At 37.1% G+C, this 21,575-nt stretch overlaps 2 protein-coding genes, 2 long non-coding RNA genes and 1 pseudogene across 6 annotated transcripts in view; 3 read left to right on the top strand and 2 right to left on the bottom strand.

Moving 5' to 3' along the window:
• The window catches only part of LOC126711679 (uncharacterized), a 46,692-nt gene extending 40,493 nt beyond the window's left edge, over positions 1-6,199 (bottom strand). The window contains exon 1 of the long non-coding RNA XR_007650644.1: positions 6,097-6,199. This is a non-coding gene — a long non-coding RNA (uncharacterized LOC126711679). The remainder of the gene's footprint in view (positions 1-6,096) is intronic.
• LOC126711427 (patatin-like protein 2) overlaps positions 1-21,575 on the top strand; it is a 117,445-nt gene that overhangs the window by 40,529 nt on the left and 55,341 nt on the right. Inside the window, exon 1 of one of the 3 annotated variants that reach the window (XM_050411269.1) lies at positions 5,977-6,140. The exons of 1 other annotated variant lie outside the window; for it this stretch is intronic. In XM_050411269.1, coding sequence (XP_050267226.1) covers positions 6,113-6,140 — 28 coding nt within the window. In that variant the 5' untranslated portion in view covers positions 5,977-6,112. Of the gene's footprint in view, positions 1-5,976; positions 6,141-21,575 lie in introns of those variants that run through there. One more of the 3 variants, XM_050411267.1, reaches the window with a different exon arrangement.
• On the top strand, positions 726-3,473 carry LOC126711551 (patatin-like protein 2; annotated as a pseudogene).
• LOC126711394 (patatin-like protein 2) lies at positions 6,103-9,133 on the top strand. Its single transcript, XM_050411261.1, has 7 exons — positions 6,103-6,244; positions 6,415-6,596; positions 6,731-6,920; positions 7,095-7,256; positions 7,407-7,709; positions 8,368-8,540; positions 8,664-9,133. Exons 1-7 carry the CDS (start codon positions 6,113-6,115, stop codon positions 8,785-8,787), a joined length of 1,266 nt encoding a protein of 421 aa, XP_050267218.1. The 5' UTR covers positions 6,103-6,112; the 3' UTR covers positions 8,788-9,133.
• Positions 7,279-21,575, bottom strand: part of LOC126711701 (uncharacterized) — a 23,754-nt gene continuing 9,457 nt past the window's right edge. Inside the window, exon 2 of the long non-coding RNA XR_007650666.1 lies at positions 7,279-7,337. This is a non-coding gene — a long non-coding RNA (uncharacterized LOC126711701). The remainder of the gene's footprint in view (positions 7,338-21,575) is intronic.

Here is a 21,575-nt window from a genome sequence, read left to right as displayed (position 1 = left end):
AAAATATTGAACTTTCTGCATTTCAATCATCATAGTTTGCTAATTATTGAACGCAACAAGTAGACATTTGCCCTAGAGTGTGCACGTGGACACTTACGCACTACAACTTGAGATTGAAAATCAACAACTAGACATTTGCCCTAGAGCGTGCACATGGACACTCAAGCACTAAAACTTGAATTGAAAATCAACAGAACAATGTTAGAGACGCGTAACTTTTTTACATGGACTCACACTAATAGCATCATTTTATTATACATCAAAACATATCATCTCCACTGTTATAAAAGAAGCTGTGAAAAATTTTATATCCCTAGACTTATTGAAATTAAACCAAAAAAGAGTCATTGGATAGGATTTTTATATCCAAAATATTGCCCTTGCTAGATAATGAAATCCACTATCCACATTGCCATTAGGATATCATCACTTCACCTAATTCTTCTTACCTACAATTCTCCTGGAGTCTCAACTACAATTCCTGTATATGTAGAGTCTAAGATGCAATTTCTTCTTTGCTAAAGAAAGATCACTATAAGGAAATGGAATACTCTGTTGAAACTGTCGATGATAAAGCTACATATCAACTCAAACCATATTGAAGAAACCACTATGTATGCATATGGTCCATATTACAGCATTATTAGTCCCATAAAAATGATGAAAATGTTGAAACTTAACTGGCACTTGAAAGCTTAAAAGATTATAAATAGATTGGCACTATGTAGTTTCCGGCAGCACAACTAACCTCCTAGCCCCATAATCATATTCTCATCCCAATTCCTTATGGAAAAAACAATATCACCCCTGCGGCCTCCAACACATGGAAAGTTCATTACTGTTCTTAGCATTGATGGAGGTGGAATAAGGGGGATTATTCCAGGAATCATACTTAGCTTCCTTGAGTCTGAGTTACAGGTTACAATATTGTTATATACCAGCCAGTTGGCACATGTCATCTATGTGTATAAAGTTGAAATATTAGTTTTCAATCTAAAGTTCTTATTTAATAGGACAGAAACCAATCATTGGTAGCTTGCATAATTGCTTTTTTTTTTTTTTTTTCCAAATAAAAAATGGGTTTGATTTGTAACTTTCATCCCAATATAGTCATTTACAAGACATGCGTGTAGATTAACTTCTAGAAGACCATTTGACAAGCTTGAGCTTTATAAAAATTGATTAAAGTGGTACTACATATAAGTTATTCAAAATTGTAATGGCAATTAACATGACTATTTTTTTTCACATGGATTTTTTTACATTTTTTACCTTGTGGTGCAGAAAATTGATGGCCCCGAAGCTAGAATTGCAGATTATTTTGATGTGATCGCAGGGGCAAGCACAGGAGGTCTTTTGACTACCATGCTAACTGCACCAAATGAAAACAAACGCCCCATGTATGCTGCCAAAGACATCAAGGCCTTCTATTTTGATAATGGACCTAAAATCTTTCCTCAAGATCGGTAACAATTGAGCCTCAATGTTTTTCATGCTATCACTATGTCTTATTCCATATTAAATAACACTATACTAATATGCTTAAGCAACAGTTCTCCATTTGCTCAAGCAACAAAATTGATCAAAGCCATAACAGGACCAAAATACGATGGAAAGTATCTTCATAGCCTTCTGAAGGAAAAACTAGGGAATACTCAATTACGCCACACACTGACCAATGTGGTAATCCCAACCTTTGACATCAAGCAACTCCAGCCAGTCATTTTCTCCAGCTATGAGGTTTTTAAATTAATCCAAGTTTTTAACTTTACCTGAAATTAATCCAGTCTAATGAGAAGGAATTAACCCTTCACATAAACCAAAAAGAACTAACATATATTTGTATCCATGCCTTAATTAGGTGAAGAACCATGCACACTTTGATGCCTTACTTTCAGATATATGCATTGGAACCTCAGCTGCCCAAAACATATTTCCCTGCCCATAATTTTGATACCAAAGACTCAACTGGAAGAGTTAGAAAATTCAATCTTATTGATGGTGGTGTAGCTGCTAATAATCCGGTAATAAGTTTAGTATACGTCGCTTTTTTATTCTCTCTGAAATCATACTCTCTTATCAATATCATTGTCTAATTCTCATATGATTCTGTAGGCTTTGATTGCCATTAGCGAAGTGACAAAAGAGATTAACCGGGGGAGTCCTAACTTCAGTTCCATAAAGACAGCAGAATATGGTCGATTTCTGGTTCTATCACTAGGAACTGGTTCAACAAAAGTTGAAGAGAAATACACTGCCAAAGAAGCAGCTCGGTGGGGTATATTCGGGTGGTTAACTAGTGGTGACTCTGCCCCATTGGTGAATGTGTTCACTCAAGCAAGTGCTGATATAGTGGACTTTCACCTTTCTGTTGTTTTTAAAGCTCTCGATAGTGAAAATAACTACCTCCGAATTCAGGTAATAATTAAATTTCAATGCTTAAGTCCAATGTGTGCAGATACTACTATACACAAGTTTTATTAAATTCAGTATTTCATTGATTGATTTTAACTGATGCCTTGAGTTCAAAAAGTGACAAATTAATACCACTAGTTTGGCAAATTAATATGAGAGTGACAAATTAGTTACCACTTGTTCTAAAAGTTTAAGTCTATGGAAAAAGACAACTTTAATCATTTAAAAATTATTTTAACATTGACATTTCAGGATGATACACTAAAGGGAGAAGTGTCTTCTGTTGATATTTCCACCAAGGAGAATATGGAAAATCTTGCAAAAGTTGCAGAAGGATTATTAAAGAAACCGATCTCGAGGGTGAACTTAGAGACGGGCAATCTGGAGCCTTCTAAACATGAGACTAATGAGGAGGCTCTCATAAGGTGTAAGATTATTCAAATTTTTGCGAAGTATAAAAAAAACTGCATTGTTAATAATAACAATAGCTTTTATCTAAATAATGCAGGTTTGCAAAGCTACTCTCAAAAGAGAAGTACTGTCGCGAAACCTCATCACTACAGAAATGAGATGCGAAACGCAACTGATGTTAATCTAAGAACTGCAGAAATGATATAAAGTTAATGTAACATATTTCCATGGAACTTTGAACAGGCTTCCAGTGCAATGAAATGGAGCCTAGTCAGTAATTTGCTTGAGTCCTCTTGTTAAAGTCTAAAAGACTGTGTATTAAACTATATAGAATAAAGTACAAAGGTCTGCCTTTTATATAGGTAGACAAGATACATTGTATAAGTAATATAAGTGTAGTGGAGACCTAGAATAATTGGCCTAAGCGCCTTGGGCTTATATTCTAACAGCCTCTCACAAATTCATTTGGGTGAGTGGGGACCAACTTGAATTTGGCAGCTAATGCACTAAAACATCTTGGTGGAGGAAGTTTGGTAAAGATATCAGCTAGTCTTGTGAGAGAGAGATTGAGCTTTAAGTTTTAATGTATTATTTATTATTGTTGTTGTTCTTGTTTTTAGTATTTATTCTAATTGGTGTTTTGTTTATCCTGAGTTGGATCTATAGCCATCCATGTGAATTGTATTGTCTTTGCTCTGGCTGCAAGCCTTCAGCCATGCATTAAAAAAATGTCTGGCCGCCGGGTATGGGCGCACTTACCCTTATCAAGAATGTTATTGTTAGTATTATCAGTTTGTGCAGCCAAAATTGGGCAATAGAAGACTCATCTTTCACAATTTACTTATTTGGCTTCCACTTTTGTGCATTTTTCTAATATAAAAAAAAAATTTAAAAATTTTTTTTAAAAAAAAAGCCAAGCTTTAAACCTTTAGTAATATATTATTACCACTGCGCACTCTTGATGCGATGGTCACTCCAAAAATATAAGTACTTTCAAGTTTCTAGGAAGAAACTTCACACACATATACACTTAAATTATGCTATAATAGGTTCTCTATCTTGTATAAAAAAAAAAAAAAAAAAAAAAAGTAATATATCATTTATTATATACCACCCGTGCACTTGCTTTTGTGATGTATGTTTTTTTTTTTTTTTTTTTTTTTTTTTTTTTTTATTTGATGGTCTTCTGTGATGTATGTTGATGCATCTTTTTCAAATGTTGTCATCATGCTTGTTCCTAATGTGATAAAGTCTAACAGGAAAGATATTATCAATTTCCATACTTTATTTGTTCCCTTCTCTAAACATAAATTAATCTTCTTCCTACCTTGCTAGTAAACTGCAAATAATTGATTTAAAAATATTGCAGCAATACAAATATCAGTTAATACTAGATTGGAAATGCAGTAAGTCAAATACTGCCATAGAAAATTCTAAACAGGTGGTGCTAAATCTATGTTCCTGTCAAGAAAAAACTTAGTAAACTCTCAACATGAACTACTTATGGTTAGAATAATGGCTAAATGATTTAATTCACCATTTTCCTATTAGTCACATAATTTCATGTTGCAGTTCTTTCATTAATCTCTACTGTAATTTTTTTTTTTTTTTCTTTCATTAGTCTCTACTGAAGGTCCTAGAAATTATCAAGTTTTGAAAACAATGCATAAGGCCAATAGAATGACCAAGTTTTTACATTTCTTTTATGCAGCACTTTAAATTGAATGGTACACATACATTGAATTGTTGAATTCTAACAAGTACTCGGTTACTAGAATTGCCTTTGCAAGTTATCCTCTGATAATGGATATAATATTCTTCACATTTAAAATTCCATTTGCCCTTTCTTCACGTTTGTTTTAGCCAAAGAGAAAAGGAAGCATAACCTAGACAACGCTCTCAAAAGTTTGACTATGTCAACTGGAAAATTTACCAAAACTAAGTTTCGTAGTTATAAGACTTACTTCTTTTGCTTTTTGACAGAACAATTAAATCTTTTAAGAATGAATAACCATACAGGTCGGATTTGCAAAATGGTATAGATACATAGGGTCAATAATTCAACACGATTTGAAGACAAAATTCATAAGGCCAATAGAATTATCAAGTTTTTCACATTTCCTTTAAGGATTAGATGTAATTGAATTGTACACATTTGTTTGAATATTGAATTCTGACAAGTACCTCAAATGACTTTTCAATGATATGATAACCGGTTGGGTGTATACACGTTATTGAAGTCCTAAATTGAATAATAATATTAATAATAAGAGGTTAATATAACATAATTGAGCTCATTGCAGTTAAACCTTTTTAGTTAAGTGTATCTTTATAAATTAAATACTCAAGGAGTCTCCTTCAAGTGTTTTATCTCCCCAACATCACCATCATGTTGGGAAGATAATACTTAGGAAAACTCCAATTGAGCCCAAGGTGTTTATCTCCCCAACATCATCATCATGTTGGGAAGATAATACTTGGGAAAACTCCAATGGAGTCCTTAATATGACATAGGAGCTCCACTATATTATATTAATTTCACAACTTCCCTTCTTTTTCTCTATATGAACATTCTACTCACACGTATATATCCAACACATCTTTTGGTTACTTGAGGCGCCGCCTTTTGTGAATCAAATTAACATGTAAAACGTAAAGACTTGTTATTCTTGAATGTTGCAGCCATTGAATGTAGCAAAAGCAAAGCTTGAGAATAATAATAAATTAAATTTTAGCCACAAGGTAGGGATTAACTTGGGGGTAGCCATTCAAGAGCGCCTTTGTTAGGCCTGTTGCCTAACTAGTCCCATGTTGCCTTTATGGTCTAACCAAACTCATGCTTACCTACAATTCTTTTGAAGTGGTCTCACCTACAATTCTCACTTACAGTGACCATAGCCTAAAGGGACAATTTTTGTGACAATGTAAGAGGCAATGCTTGTAATTCACCCTAACTTTCCAATCACGACATTGGTTTATGAATTTTCAATATATATGTACGTAAACAATATCGGCAAAGGTACAAGTTATTTGTCAAATTTGAAACACTTTGATCCAATGACTTTCTTTTAAGGCTTATGACCCAATCCAATGACGCGGTTGAATCTTTGGACAAGGAGATGACTGAGGAGTACTATAAAAACACATACTTCGATGAAAAGAAGACATATCAAGTCACATTATCCTCTCTTTTAAACTTCCTCAAAAGTTCATAGTTTCTCTAAAGCTCTTAAATCCTCTCTCTCTCTCTCTCTCTCTCTCTCTCCTTACCTGCATCTTTATCCCAATGGGCTCAATAAATGTACCCCTACAACCTCCAACTTACGGAAACCTAATCACTGTTCTCAGCATTGATGGTGGTGGAATAAGAGGGGTTATCCCAGGAACTATCCTTAGTTTTTTAGAATCTGAACTTCAGGTAGAAAAATATATTATATATTAATCATACATATTTCATGCCACAAACCTAAAGAAATTCAACACTTTTTTTCATTCACTAGTGAAGTTCTGCTTTGTTAAATCATTTATAAGGATTCAACATGCAATCTTTCCAAGTACTTACTCTATATTTGCTTATGTATGGTGCAGAAACTGGATGGTGAAGATGCAAGACTAGCAGATTATTTTGATGTTATCTCAGGAACAAGCACAGGTGGTCTTGTCACTGCCATGCTAGCTGCTCCAGATGAAAATAACCGACCTGTCTTTGCTGCCAAGGATATCAAGGATTTCTACCTAAACCACTGCCCTCATATCTTCCCACAGAACAGGTAAAAATTAGAGTATGAGATATAAAAATATCAATAAAAATATATATATATATATATATATATATCTGTTTGATTATTGACTTCACCCCATTTGTTTTGGTTTTTAACATGATATTATTTTTTCCAAATTGCAGTTGTCCAGTACTTCCTCATCTTACAAAGATTATCAAAGCTCTAGCTGGACCAAAGTATGATGGGAAATATCTGCATAACCTTGTTAAGGAAAAACTAGGACATACAAAATTGGAAAAGACATTGACTAATGTTGTTATTCCAACATTTGACATCAAAAGACTCCAGCCAACCATTTTTTCTAGCTATGAGGTTTGTCTTCTTCTCATTAAAATGGTTTTTTAATTGGTTAATTACCCCGTACTTTTTTTTCCTTTAATTTCCACAATATATGTAGTGGTTCAGATTAACCCTGGATAAGAAAGTGACTGCAAATGATGGAGCTGAATTGTACTAACATTTACTTTGATTTGGTCATGAAAACAGGTAAAGAAAAACCCAAGCATGAATGCCTTACTCTCAGATATTTGCATAGCAACCTCAGCTGCCCCAACTTATCTTCCAACTTATTACTTTGAAACTGTAGACCCCGAGGGAAATGTGAGAGAATTCAACCTTACAGATGGTGGTGTTGCTGCTAATAATCCGGTATATGTCTTTTTCAAACCTCACATGACTCCTAATGATTATTATATATAATAAATTTCCTAATATTTTTTTATTATAAACCTGTTTAAAAAATAATAAATTTAATCATTTAACTGTTATTCTAGTATTACTAAATTGGTGCAATTTCAGGCTTTACTTGCCATTGGTGAAGTGACAAAACAGATCATTCGAGGAAGTTCTGACTTCTTTCCAATAAAACCAATGGACTATGGAAGGTTTTTGGTGATATCATTAGGAACTGGCTCACAAAAAGCCGAAGGAAAATACAGGGCACACAAGGCAGCTAAGTGGGGCTTGCTGGATTGGTTAACAAGTGGTGGTTCCACCCCAATTATTGATGTATTTTCTCACGCAAGTGCAGACATGGTTGATGTCCATCTCTCTGTGGTTTTTCAAGCCCTTCATTCTGAGAAAAATTACTTGCGGATTCAGGTACATATAGATCATTCAAACCTTCCATACATTAGAAAATACTACAACTATTACCAATTTTATTACCAAAAAAAAAAAAAAAATTGATAACTTACATGTCAATAAATGCAATTAATGACACATCAATAATATAGTAATAAATAATTTTTTTAATTACTCTTTGGGTGAGACTAGGGGTTAGTACATATTTTATTACACAAATCCTATAAATCGATGTTCACCAATTGAGTTCTTCTATGGGCATAACAAAATTTCACAACATTTTCTCAACAAGTTGAGGTATCAATTCATCATCGGTCAATAAAATAAGGTTATACACAAATCCACTACAACTAAAAATAAATGTATCATAAGAATATTGTGAGATTTTTATTGTATATCAAGACTTTCTCGTCATGAATTTAAAAAAAAAATATGATTTAAACATTTATTTATTATTTGTTGAAGTGACAATGATCATATTTATTATTACGACGTTAGTTTGAAAACATTTATGGTAAAATTAATAAAAATTTTGATATTTTTCTTACATTTTTTGTTTTGTATTTAAGAATTGACAATTGTTATACAAGTCTTATGTAATAAAATTCATGGTATAAAAGTCAAAAGTTCTTGTTCACTTAATTAACATAGACAACTTTGAAACAAAACAATGCAGGACGATACCTTGGTTGGGACAGTATCTTCTGTGGACGTGGCCACAAAACAAAATATGGATGATCTTGTGAAAGTTGGTGAAGAGTTGCTAAAGAAACCAGTTGCTAGGGTGAACTTGGACACAGGAGTTTATGAGGCTTCTAACCATGAAACTAATGAAGCTGCCCTCATAAGGTACTAAAAATAAATATATCAAACTGTTATTATATATATATTCTACAATTTCTTTAGAAAAAAGTTTTGTTTTTAGTTTTCACATTAAGCTAATGCAAAAGCATATAATTAATGTTGTTGCAGGTTTGCAAGATTACTCTCCCAAGAAAGGCACCTTCGCCATGCAAAGTCCCCCGCCGGACATGCTCATGATCATCAAGCCACCAGTACTCACAAAACAAATGGTCTTAGTAGACTAAGCATATAATTTTTTTGCTAATGTTGTATTAAGGGTTGAGATTATATCTAATGCATCAATACACTGGACATATAAAAATGTGGACACATGTTCATATTCCAATGTGTTTAGTGTATTAGTGCATTAGACACAAATCATATCTTTGTATTAAAATGTTGTAACATTGAGGATGAGACACAAAAATCACACCTTTTTATTCTTTGGTAGTATTGGTCTAAATAAAATGTTAGGTAAGATAACTTGACACCGACACAAATTTTTTTTTTTTTTTGTGGGTGATTTGTAATTGATAAATGAAAGCCAATTTAGCTTCCATGTATTCTTTTTGTTAATTCAAAAGAATTTTTTTTTTAAATGTCGTTTCTTTAGTCAAATTTCTGAACACTTTAGTCCTTGTTTTTTAGTTCTATATTTCTTGGCTTGTGCGTGCATGTAATTGTATGGGTTACGACTTACGAGGAAAGAGAAGAAGAGAGAGCTTTCAATAAATGGTAATATGATCAAATTTTCACAATTGCGTGACCAAGAAAATAAAACTCTAGTCCTTGATTTCACCATTAGTGGTTGGGAATTGAAATAATCAACAATGACTTTAGTGATGATGAAATTTGTTGAATCAACCAGGAAAGTGATTTACTTAATATTAGGAAAATGCTAATGAATATTACCCTTAGGGCACTGGTTAAAAATTTAGTTAAAGAAAATTTTTATGGGAAAAGAAAAAAACAATTAATATTTTAACAGTTTTTTTCATTCCCTATAAAAATGATGTCAAAATTTTCTTAAAATAAATTGTTAATAAATGTCCTAAAGACAATCGTTAGCATAACCCTATTAATAATATATTAATCAACCTTTCAATAATATCACCAAATCCAGATATTTCCAAAACTAGTTGAATTTATGTAAGCGTGCTGTCAGCTTTGAAAAGCTGTTTCTACTTTGTGGTTTGTAGTGAGCGTTATCAATAACCATTAATTGTACATTCAATTTTTGTGTTGTGAGAGCGTTATCCATACCCATTGTACATTCAATTTTTGTGTTGTGAGAGCGTTATCCATACCCATTGTACATTCAATTTTGTGTACGAACATATATGGGCCATGAAATATTGAGAGAACTGTATGTAAACAGCACTCGTTAGCCAACAATAACAATCAATGCTGAGCTACATAATAATCCCGCCGGATACGGTAATCAAGTGCGTCAATTGACTTTGTTTAACATTGTCAAATAAATTTTTAGCAAAAAAAAAAACATTGTCTAATAAATACATCATTAAATAATAAAATGCGCATGAGTTTAAAATAATGGTCATGTTAACGATGCATTTAGGCCAATTGTTAATGGTCATATTAACATATGCTCTTAGAACAATTGTTAATAAATTATAGTGAAAAAGTTTTGACACCACTTTTATGAAAAATATAAAAAGCTGTCAACAACATTTATTATTATTTTATTATTTTCTAAATAAAATGTTTCTAAAAATAATTCATAAACCAATACTTTAACCAATGCCCTTAGAGCATTAGTTAACAATTCACATTGTTAATAAATCATATTAAGAAAATTTTGACATCATTTTTATTGGAAATATAAAAAGTTATCAATAAAATTAATTATTTTATTATTTTCTCATAAAATAGTTCATAAACCAATACCTTGGCATTTTTTAACATTTCCATATAATCAAAGTGGGGGCATTACACTAGTGGAAGGTTTTTTTTTTTTTTTTAATTTGTCAACTGAAATTAGTGTGCATTTGGGAATAAGTTGAATTAGTGGAGATAAGCTGAATTTTTTAGCTTATCTCCACTTTTAACTTATTTTTGCTACTATTCATGGATCATACTATACTTTTTTATACTATTAATAGGTCCCACTATACTATTCAGCTTAATTTTTAACCTTTTTTTTACAGTTTCAACAAAAAGTTTTCAATTTCAACTAAATAAACTTATTCAAACAAGCACTAAATGTAGTAAATGGTGATTTTTCTATGTGATGAATAAATAACCTTTTAGGTTTACCTCACTTATGACATAGACTATGCAAATCAGCTACTAGAAACTACATGATACATAAAAACTATGCAAATTAGCTACCAGAAACTACATGATACCCAAATGAATGCAAATTCCTTCCTTAATCCTACTTCATAGTATATAATATAAATATATATATATATATATGTATGTATGTATATTAATCTTTTTTTTAATTTTTTATTATCCTCAACACAATTTTTTAAATTTTCAACGAAAGTAAGGGCTTGCAACAACATTATACTCATTACTTGAGTAGGATAGTTTTTTTTTTTTTTTTTTTTTATCAAAAGTAAGGGAAAAGTATTCGATACTCCTGAAATACAATGACGTGATGCCCATTCTTCTTAAAGTACCTAATAATTACACAAGAGTAAGGGCATACTCTCTTTACTTAGAGTATATTATACAATTTTTTCTCATTTTTAAATATTTTGTCATCTCTAATGTTAAATTATCAATTGTCTTAAAAGCTTAATCTATTTCAATTGTATATTTAATTATAAGATTTTAATACCTATTTTTTTTGGTAGTCAAAGAGTATATTTTCTTGGTGGTTAATGAATACTTTTCTTGGACAAAGCAAAAATACCATGATAAAGTCAAATTAGAATTTTAGACATTAACTTACATACCAAATCTCCATATTACCTTATCAACTCCATATAATAAATCACAAGACTCACAAACAAAGCTAACCTCTACAACACGGCAACACACACCACATTGCCATGCTTATCTATTCATCATAGATATAAAGTCCATCTTCTTACTGAGCCCCATCCATCAACATCATGAATGTTACCGGACTTAGAATAATCAATTACCAAGGTTTTGTAAAGTTTTAAAAGGAAAACGACAGTTTAATCACAGAAAACAGTACTTCAAAAATCTAGAAACAAAGATCTTAATTATATATATATATATATATATATATTTAGAGAAAAAATCTTAATTATGTTTGTGGATGGAGTTTCAGATTTTATTTTATATTTTTTTATTTTTTTAAAGATTGGTGAAGGAGAGAAAAAAAATTTAAGTGATGTTTGAAATTGAAAAGTTTTTTTTTTTTTTTATATATTTTATAAAAGGAAAAATAAAAAGATTGATGATATATATGCCATAATATAAAACAAAATGTAAGCATTTACATATATAAGAACATGTGAGTACTTGTTGTTACTCCACTTGATATGAATAGGGCTGTAAATGAGCCGAGATTTGTCGAGTAGTGAATTTTCAAACTCGACTAGACAACAAAAATAGAATGTTCAAGTTTGGCTTGAGCTTGATACGAGCTTACAAATAATATTCAAGTTTGAGCTTGTTATAAAGTATAAAAGCTTGAGCTCGGCTTGGTTTGGCTTGGTTCATTAGTCAAAACCAAGCTCGAGCTCTATATCAAGCCCAAACTCAAGCTCGATATCATGTTTTTGAGCTTGAGATCCTACACAAATATATTATCAAACCTACATCAAGTTTATTATCCAATCTATTTTGTTTGGATGAGTGGTCTCAACTTATAATTAATTAAACTTTAAAAAAGATATGAATTTATATGTCAAGCTCATATCAATTTTATTACCAAACTCATAAATAAGCCTAAGCTGAATTTATTTTGTTACTTTTGTATCGAGTTTTGGTGTTCACGAGCTTGTTCATGAACAATACTTTTTATTCAAGCTCAACTCGTTTATTAAGCAATCCTAAAACTAAAGCTTAAGCCTGATTTGTTTATAAACAAACAATCATGAACGAACTTTTTATTGAACCAAGTCCGAGCTGTTTATGAACGGTTTAATTCATTTACAGCCCTAGACATGAATATGATTGATAAGAACACTAAAAAAGTCTAAAACTATACATTTTAAGAATCATAAAGATTAATATAATTCATACCATTTTTAAAAAAAAAAAAATGGTGACTTTTTTAGTGCAAGATGCCAAGAGTACTGATCCTTTCATATGAGACAATTTTCAATTCCTCTGCCTAATATATAATTCTTTTGGTGAAAGGGAAAAGTTTTTGCCCCGTGCGGAAATAACTCACCCTATGGGACCTCCGGGAAGAAGTGTGCGATGATTTTTGAAGCAACAATTTAATATGGTTTTAGATTTTTAGAATAATTAGGACTTTTTTAGAATTTTTTCTAGAATCAAGATTTAAGATTGTGATTATTGATAGAAAATCAAACAAAATAGAATGAGTTATTTTATGGGTTGTGTTAACGGGTACGGTAAGGTGCCCGCTAACAGGAATATTTTTGTATTTATTCACATTTATGTCGAATTTTTAACTTTTTAAGTACCTATGGTGTTCTTTTTGACTTTTTTGGACCAGTTTCTTTTGTCTTTTTTTACCTTAACAAGCACCGAACCTGTGTTTGTTAACAAATTCCTTATTTTATTTGTGATGGAACAGAGACTTATTTGATGGAATAGTATGGTGTACCTTCTTATCCACAAAAAAAAAAAAAAAAAAAAAAAAAAAAGAAAGAAGGTATGGTGTACCTTCTTTCATCAAAAAAAAAAAAAAAAAAAAAAGACTATTGGATTTTTTTAATAGTACCGTGGCTGCTGCGGTTCAAATCAACTCCTCACTTGGCTAAAAACTAAAAATTATATATAAATTTTTTTTTTTCACCTTCAAAATAAAATTTTTAACGTTCTAATCCTAAATTTTGTTTACTCCCCATTGAAATAAATTTGAATATAATTATTTTAGTGTTATTTTCACAATAATTTTACAATAAAAGTTAAGTGACAAGTTTTAATTGATTTTTATCTAAACCTATAAATGACATCACATTTTTATATATCTTTAACAATTTGTCATTTAAATTTTGCTGTGAAAGTATTATGTAAGTAGCTAGTTGTACTCTTAAAACTTCTACTTCATTTTTAAAAATAAATAAATAAATCTTTGCTCCAAACTCTAACTTATTTTATCATTGACCACAAAATGAAGTTGTTTTTTCTGCAATTTTCTTCTTTTTTTTAATAGAAAATTATACAACTTTTAACACATAAAAATTACAACACTATTGACCCTTAGAAAAAAAAGAAAATCCCGAGCGGCCGCTGATAGTATATATATGAGACTTGAACAGTTGTACTCTTCTCTCCTCTTCACCAATCTTTTTTTTTTTTTTTTCCTTAGGGTGTGGTGGCAGAAATGAGCAAGAGACTTGACTTTGACTTGAAAAAATACATGATTTCTACCAGTCAACATAGATAGTGTTATTAACTTTGACTTGAAAAAAAAAAAAAATGATTTCTACCGGTCAACATAGATAGTGATTGATACCAATTATTCTTTTATTTTTTATATATGACTAGTTTGTCATTTTCTTTTATTTATGGGTATTTATTTCTTTTCACCCAGGAGGCAGGGGCCTATTAAATATGTGGACTTTTCAATGACAAGGAGCAGCAGTATAAAAATTCACAGGTTAAAATTCAGGAATAGAGTTTGATTCTCCTTTGATATAATATCCTTTGCATTGTTGCAATCAAATTGAACTTATTAAAGATTTCCAATTAAAACAACATCTAGAATTTCTTATTGATTGTACTATGATTTTGTTGCGCAACATTTTTTACACCTAAATGGGAATAAATAACTTATTCTTTAGACTCTATTTATTTATTTATTTATTATTTTTAAGAATACTTCTATAACCAAGATCAGAGGCATCAATTTCAACAATTTACCACTAGTGTCTTTAGATTGAACTATTATTTGATGCCAAGTGTCCTTAGATGTTTAATGCATTCCACTTGCATGCTAAGTGTCATTCCATTTTGTTTTGTATCAATTATAATTACACTCAAATTCATGCCTAAACTTAGAAAATGTAAAAAAAAAAAAAAAAAAAAAAATAAATTCAATTTGAATTTATTATATTTCTATGTAATATAATGAATGTATACAATATATTATTTATTTAAACAAAAAAGTTCCATAGATACTGTAGGGGCACGATTTTGGGGCTCAGGCCCAACAGGCGGGTGATTCTGGCCCAAAAGTCCCTCAACAATGAATTTGTAGAGAGTAGGTCACAGAACTAGGTCTTTGACAGAGGAAACGCAGTTACGACCAAGCCATGCAACCAGTTGGACGTAAGGATATTCCTTCAAACTTTTGGAGTCGTGGTCCCTAGGGCTCTTTCTTATACTTCTCTCCCTTTTCTCTTTCTCTATCTTTTTCTTCCTTCAGCTCCCGATCCCCTTTCCATGGGGATCTTCTTCTCTTATATAGCATCCTTCCTAAGATCATGACCCTACACTTGTCAACCATCTGACCTTCCACTTGAGTGCCTGTCCCATAGGTCATCCTTTCTCTTTTCTGTGAGTTGCACTGGCCAAGATGATTCTGCCTTCCTGTCCCTTCCACATTAATGCGGCTGGAAAAGTAGTTCCTTGGCATTTAATGCGGCAGTTGTGGTTGCCCCCCTTCCTGAACGCCACGCACCATTCCTTTGTATTGGGTGACCTTTCGCCATGTAGGGGGTGCGAATTTGACACTCACTTGGCGAGTCCGAGGAGGTATTCCTCCTCGGACGCCCCTAAGCAGGTCCGGCCCATCATGGTTAGGAGGGGACATCCTGCGCCCATGCCTTTTCTTCTTATCGTGGTTGGGCTTGGTACATGAACTACGGCCCAACATCAGCTGACAGATTTTACCCCCCACAATAGCCCCTCAGAATGCCGGCCTTTTCTGGGTCCGAGGAGAAAAGGCGGGATTTTGATACCCACTAGACGGCTCGTGGTAAACCACTGCTTCATGCCTCTTACCCGTAAGTGCGTGTCTCTTCTCCATCATTCTTCATTAATCATACTGCCTTCAAGTTGTCTTTTTAGGATTAGAGGGGAATGGGTAGGCTTGAGAAAATGATAGATTCTCCGGCCGGTATGGCGGGCTTCAGGGCGAAGTATCGTATCCCACCGGAGGTAGGTTTAGAATACTGTCATCTGGAGGACATTTTGCTCAAACGGAGAACAGGAGAGGTCGCAATTCAAATGATAGCCTTCGTGGAAGGAGGAATGACTATTCCGATGGGGAGAATAACTAGGGATTACCTACGTGGTCATAGGTTGGCCCCCCATCAATGCACTGCTAATCTGTTCCGGATCCTGGGGTGTGTCGAAACCCTGAACGATCAGATGAACCTCGGCCTCTCATGGCACGATGTGGTTCATCTTTATGAATGCCATAAGTTTGGTGACACATACTATCTAAAGTCTAGGAATGACGAAGTGAGGTTGATATCCTGCCTTTCGAAGTCCAGCAAAGGCTTGAAGGACGACCATTTGATCGTCTCCGGGCCATGGCATGACGGACCTCACTGTCCGACTAGGGCGGGAGAGCCAGGTGGGGTGTCGTAGGACTAGATGCCGCGGGGAGGACTTTGGTTTCAAGCTCCTCCCCCTCTTTTTCTTTTCCTCTTCCTTTTTTTTTTTTTTTTTAAACTTGTTGGTTTGGTTGCATGTCTCCTCGGACTAACATAAATCTTTTAACGGCCTTTGCAGACAAGGGACGAACAACTCCTCGGCTGAGCCTAGTCAATATCCCAGCCCTAAATTACCTCTTGAGGTCCGAGATTTTTGTTAGCGAGGACGGACAACTTCGGTCGGCTCCTTTGATTTTGGATTACACTCCGCTCACTCGAGCCCAGGTAGAAGCCGGACAAGCTATTAGAGCCGGTAGTCCGAGATTAGCACGGATTGACGTGTCCATACCAGGGTTCCTCGCTGATACAGACTTGCCTCCTGTTCAGTTACCTCCCCAACGTGTCTTTCCCCCAGTAGTTATCCCAGAGGAGGAGGCCGGCTCTTCACATTCATCCTTAGAGGATCAGATAGACCAGTTCCAGTTTACTGAGGAAGGGGAGGCTTCGGTCAGAGTAGTAGAGATCTCCGATTCTGACGCTGATTTAGACCGTGCCTCAGCGGCTCTTGGTACTGGTTTGGTCATCGCACAGCCTGATATCAGCGAGGACACAGAAGAGGAAGAAGGAATGGACCTCCAGCCGAGGACTGGCCTTAGGGGTCTCCTATCCAACAGGTCCAAAGGGCAGACATCCAAGGAAATCTCGAAAGGACAGATCGTCTCCAAAGCCCCTGCTCCTCCTCTCCCTCCCTCGTCGGGTGCGGCGCTGAAGCCTATGCCTAACCTAAGGCGAAAAAGGCCTGTAGAAGAGGCGGAGGAGGGAGAGGTTGCCCGTGAGCAAGCCGGGCCTAAAAAGAAGGGCAAGGAAACGAAAGAGCCCCGAGAAAAAAGAACCAGGTCCACTGAGAGCCGAGATGAGGCGGTTACTCAGAGGGGACCACGAACATGGTCTCCTCGGATCGAGCTAGATGGCGCTCCAATCCTCTGGGATGCGACCCTATGGGAATCCCAGCGTGAGCAAGCTTCGTTCATGGCTGAAGCGTTGCAGCAGCCTCTTCTCCTGCCCGTGATATAGAGGGCCTTAGGAAGATTCGTCAGCCAGAGCTTTTCATGTCACTGAAGAGGGACATGGCTGTGGTAAGTGGAATCTTCTATCTTATCTTTGTGTTGAGAACCTTCTTATTGTCTTATCTTGGTATCGTCTTCATTTCCGTCTGAGTGCAGGTCACCCAACAAATTTATGTCGCTGAGGAGTGGGCCAAGAAGGCTCGTGAGGATGTGCATAGGGAGACTCAGTCCCGTGCTACAGCTGAGAGGGCCGCGAGCGATCTCAAACGAGATCTTGATCGTAAGGATCATGAGCTAAAAGAAGTGAAGAAGGCCAATGCGAGTGCAGAGGCTGGCCTGAAGAACGTTGAAAAGCAAACCGAAGAGCTGCGCAAGCAGCTTCGACACTCTGAGGAGAGACTGACAGCAGAGCAACAAGTAGTTTCGGAGCTTAAGGTTGAGCTTGCAAGGGCTAAGAAGGAAGCCCGCTTGTCCAGGGAGGTTGCCGAGAAGGCTGTGGCGGCTTCGTATGAACGTGGGGTTCACGATACTGAGGAGAGACTGACCGAGGAAGTTGCCACCGTCTGCAGGGATTATGTCACCTCAACCTGGGGATTGGCCATGGATCGGGCAGCCGTCCTCGCAAATTCTGATCTCAGGAAAGCTGAGAACATCTTTTACCCTGCGGAGATACGTGAGACTCCTGGGGAGGTCGCCTCCACTGAGCCTCTTCCAGCTGATTCCCCCATTCCCGAGGCTGGGGGCATGAAGTAAGCTCTGCAGGGTCAGTCACCCGAGGACAGTCTCCGCATCAGCGAGATCCTTGCCCAGGCCCAGGATATCGCCCCGGAGAACCTAGCAGTGGATGATCAGCCTGCCCCAACTCAGGGCCCTTAGGGACGTAGAATAGGAATTCGTCTGTCCCGCTTTTGTACTTCATTTTGCTAATATTTCTGAACTGAATTACTTTGAACATTATATGACAAAAGTTATTTCATTACATATATCGCTGCTTTACTCTATTTTGTTTTCATCATGAATGGATATCGGTTTTACCCTTTTACTGCTTAAAGTCAAAAAATAATGAATGAATAAGTTAGAATTGCGACACTTTGTAATTGAGCAACAACGATTACAATGTTGATTTTTCCCAAGTCCGTGGCTAAGAATCCGCGCAGGACTTGGGCTCCCTTTAACACTTTTCGTGAATCATAAACGGTTGACCCTTGATGAAAGAATTGTGTGGTTAATTTCCCCCAAGTCTGTGGTCCGAGGAGCCATGCAGGACTTGGGTTTTGTTTAACACTTATTGAGAATCGTTGCTTGGTTAATTTCCCCCAAGTCTGTGGTCCGAGGAGCCATGCAGGACTTGGGTTCTGTTTAACACTTACTGAAAGTCGTTGCTTGGTTAATTTCCCCCAAGTCTGTGGTCCGAGGAGCCATGCAGGACTTGGGTTCTGTTTAACACTTACTGAAAGTCGTTGCTTGGTTAATTTCCCCCAAGTCTGTGGTCCGAGGAGCCATGCAGGACTTGGGTTCTGTTTAACACTTACTGAAAGTCGTTGCTTGGTTAATTTCCCCCAAGTCTGTGGTCCGAGGAGCCATGCAGGACTTGGGTTCTGTTTAACACTTACTGAAAGTCGTTGCTTGGTTAATTTCCCCCAAGTCTGTGGTCCGAGGAGCCATGCAGGACTTGGGTTCTGTTTAACACTTATTGAGAATCGTTGCTTGGTTAATTTCCCCCAAGTCTGTGGTCCGAGGAGCCATGCAGGACTTGGGTTCTGTTTAACACTTACTGAAAGTCGTTGCTTGGTTAATTTCCCCCAAGTCTGTGGTCCGAGGAGCCATGCAGGACTTGGGTTCTGTTTAACACTTATTGAGAATCGTTGCTTGGTTAATTTCCCCCAAGTCTGTGGTCCGAGGAGCCATGCAGGACTTAGGTTCTGTTTAACACTTACTGAAAGTCGTTTCTTGGTTAATTTCCCCCAAGTCTGTGGTCCGAGGAGTCATGCAGGACTTGGGTTCTGTTTAACACTTATTGAGAATCGTACAGTGGAACGACATCAAGTATTTTTCATTAATAAAAGTACCTTTTCAGGTTATTTACATTCCATGGACGTGGCACTACACGTTCGTCCAAGTCTTCCAAATAGTACGCTCTAATGCCAGCCACAGAGGTGATACGATATGGACCCTCCCAGTTTGGTCCGAGCTTTCCCCATGCAGGGTTCCTCGCATTGCCCAGAACTTTCCTCAGCACCAGGTCCCCAGGCGTCAAGGGTCTCGACTTCACCTTGGCGTCGTAGCCCTGCTTGAACTTTTGTTGATACTGAGCTAGATGCACCATCGCGCAATTCCTTCTCTCTTCAAGGAGGTCCAGGCTTTTTTCTAGAAGCCCGTTGTTAACAACGGGGTCGAATGTAGCAGTCCTCTGGGAGGGAAAATTTATTTCTAATGGGATGACGGCCTCGGCCCCGTAGGTCAGCGAAAAGGGGGTTTCTCCCGTGGATCGGCGGGGCGTGGTGCGATACGTCCACAAAACATGGGCGAGCTCTTCAACCCACCTCCCTTTCGCGACGTCCAACCTCCTCTTCAGCCCATTCACTATGGTTTTGTTAATTGCCTCGGCTTGTCCGTTACCCTGCGGATAGGCTGGTGTAGAGTACCTGTTGACAATCCCCAATTCACTGCAATATTCCCTAAAGGCCTTGCTATCAAATTGCAGGCCATTGTCCGAGATTAGGGTGTGTGGGGTACCGAATCGGGTGACAATGTTTTTCCAGATAAACTTCTTGACATCAACGTCCCTAATGTTTGCCAGCGCCTCGGCTTCGACCCATTTCGTAAAGTAATCGGTGCCGACGAGAAGAAACTTCTTGTTCCCTGCAGCTTTGGGGAACGGACCTAATATGTCTAGGCCCCATTGCGCAAATGGCCAAGGACTGGACAATGGGTTAAGCACCCCACCCGGCTGATGTATATTCGGAGCGAACCGTTGGCATTGGTCACACTTCTTCACATATTCCAGAGCCTCCTTATGCATGCTCGACCACCAGTAACCCAGCGTCATAGCCTTGTGGGAGAGGGACCGGCCCCCCGTATGGCTTCCACAAATCCCCTCGTGCAAATCCTCCAGAATGAGTTCAGTAGCACCTGGGTGCACACATAGCAAGTATGGCCCCAAGAATGAACGTCTGTAGAGCTTTGAGTCCTCGGACAACCAGAATCGAGCAGCTCTCCTCCGGATTTTGTCGGCCTCGACTTTGTCGTCCGGTAAGGAATCGTTCTTCAAGAATCGGACAAGAGGGTCCATCCAGCTTGGTCCCTCACCGACGTTGTGTACCCGAATACCGTTAGCCTCTTCTTCCGTGGGGCAGCAGAGGTCCTCGACCAAAATAACCCGCGGAAGTGGCTGAGCCGAGGATGTGGCCAGTGTTGCCAGAGAATTGGCGTGGGTATTCCCGCTTCTGGGTATATGCGTTAGACGGAAGTCGTCGAAGTGGGCGCGTAGGCGTTTAGCTCGGGCAAGATACCGTTGCATTCTTTCATCTTTCGCCTCCAATTCCCCGCTTACTTGCCCCACTATGAGTCTCGAATCTGAAAATATGCTCACGCATTTCCCGCCCAACCTCCGGATCATGGACATCCCCTCCAACAGTGCCTCATACTCAGCTTCGTTATTCGTTGCTGGGAATCCCAGTCTCAACGACTTCTCCAAGGTTATACCTTCGGGAGAGATCAGAACGAGCCCCACTCCGGAGCCCTTTTGGTTTGCTGCACCATCAATGTATGCTCTCCATTTATCGTATTCTTGCACAGAAATCGCGCTGACCAATCTCCTATCGTCATTCGGTGATTCCGACACTTCCACCCCTTCCAAAGTTGGCTCCGCAAATTCAGCTACCAGATCGGCGAGGACTTGGCCTTTTATGGCGGTGCGTGGCATATATCTGATGTCAAAGGCGCTCAAGATAGTTCCCCATTTAGCTATTCTCCCAGTGTAGTCGGCGCTGCGGAGGACTGATTTCAATGGAAGTTGAGTTAGCACAACCACTGTATGTGCCTGAAAATAGTGGGGAAGCTTCTTTGTAGCTTGCACGACAGCCAATATTGCCTTTTCGAGGGGGAGGTACCGGGTCTCTACCTCCTGTAACGACTTGCTTATGTAATACACGGGCCGTTGCGTGCCGTTGTCCTCTCGGATCAGTACTAGGCTCACCGCATGATCGGCGACTGCGATGTATGCATAGAGCACCTCGTCGGCCTCGGGACTGGACATGATCGGAGGTCGGGCGAGGTATTCCTTGAGC

This window comes from Quercus robur, chromosome 2, assembly GCF_932294415.1.
Source record: "Quercus robur chromosome 2, dhQueRobu3.1, whole genome shotgun sequence".
NCBI classification, from domain to species: Eukaryota; Viridiplantae; Streptophyta; class Magnoliopsida; order Fagales; family Fagaceae; genus Quercus; species Quercus robur.
This window is presented reverse-complemented; position numbering and strand designations above follow the sequence as displayed.

What these genes read in the sequence shown, in the direction of transcription:
- LOC126711394 (XM_050411261.1), top strand. Translation starts at nt 6,113, where the DNA reads ATGGGCTCAATAAATGTACCCCTACAACCTCCAACTTACGGAAACCTA. An exon ending in GTGTTGCTGCTAATAATCCG is followed by an intron (nt 7,257 to 7,406) that starts GTATATGTCTTT and finishes GTGCAATTTCAG; the next exon opens with GCTTTACTTGCCATTGGTGA. An exon ending in AATGAAGCTGCCCTCATAAG is followed by an intron (nt 8,541 to 8,663) that starts GTACTAAAAATA and finishes ATGTTGTTGCAG; the next exon opens with GTTTGCAAGATTACTCTCCC.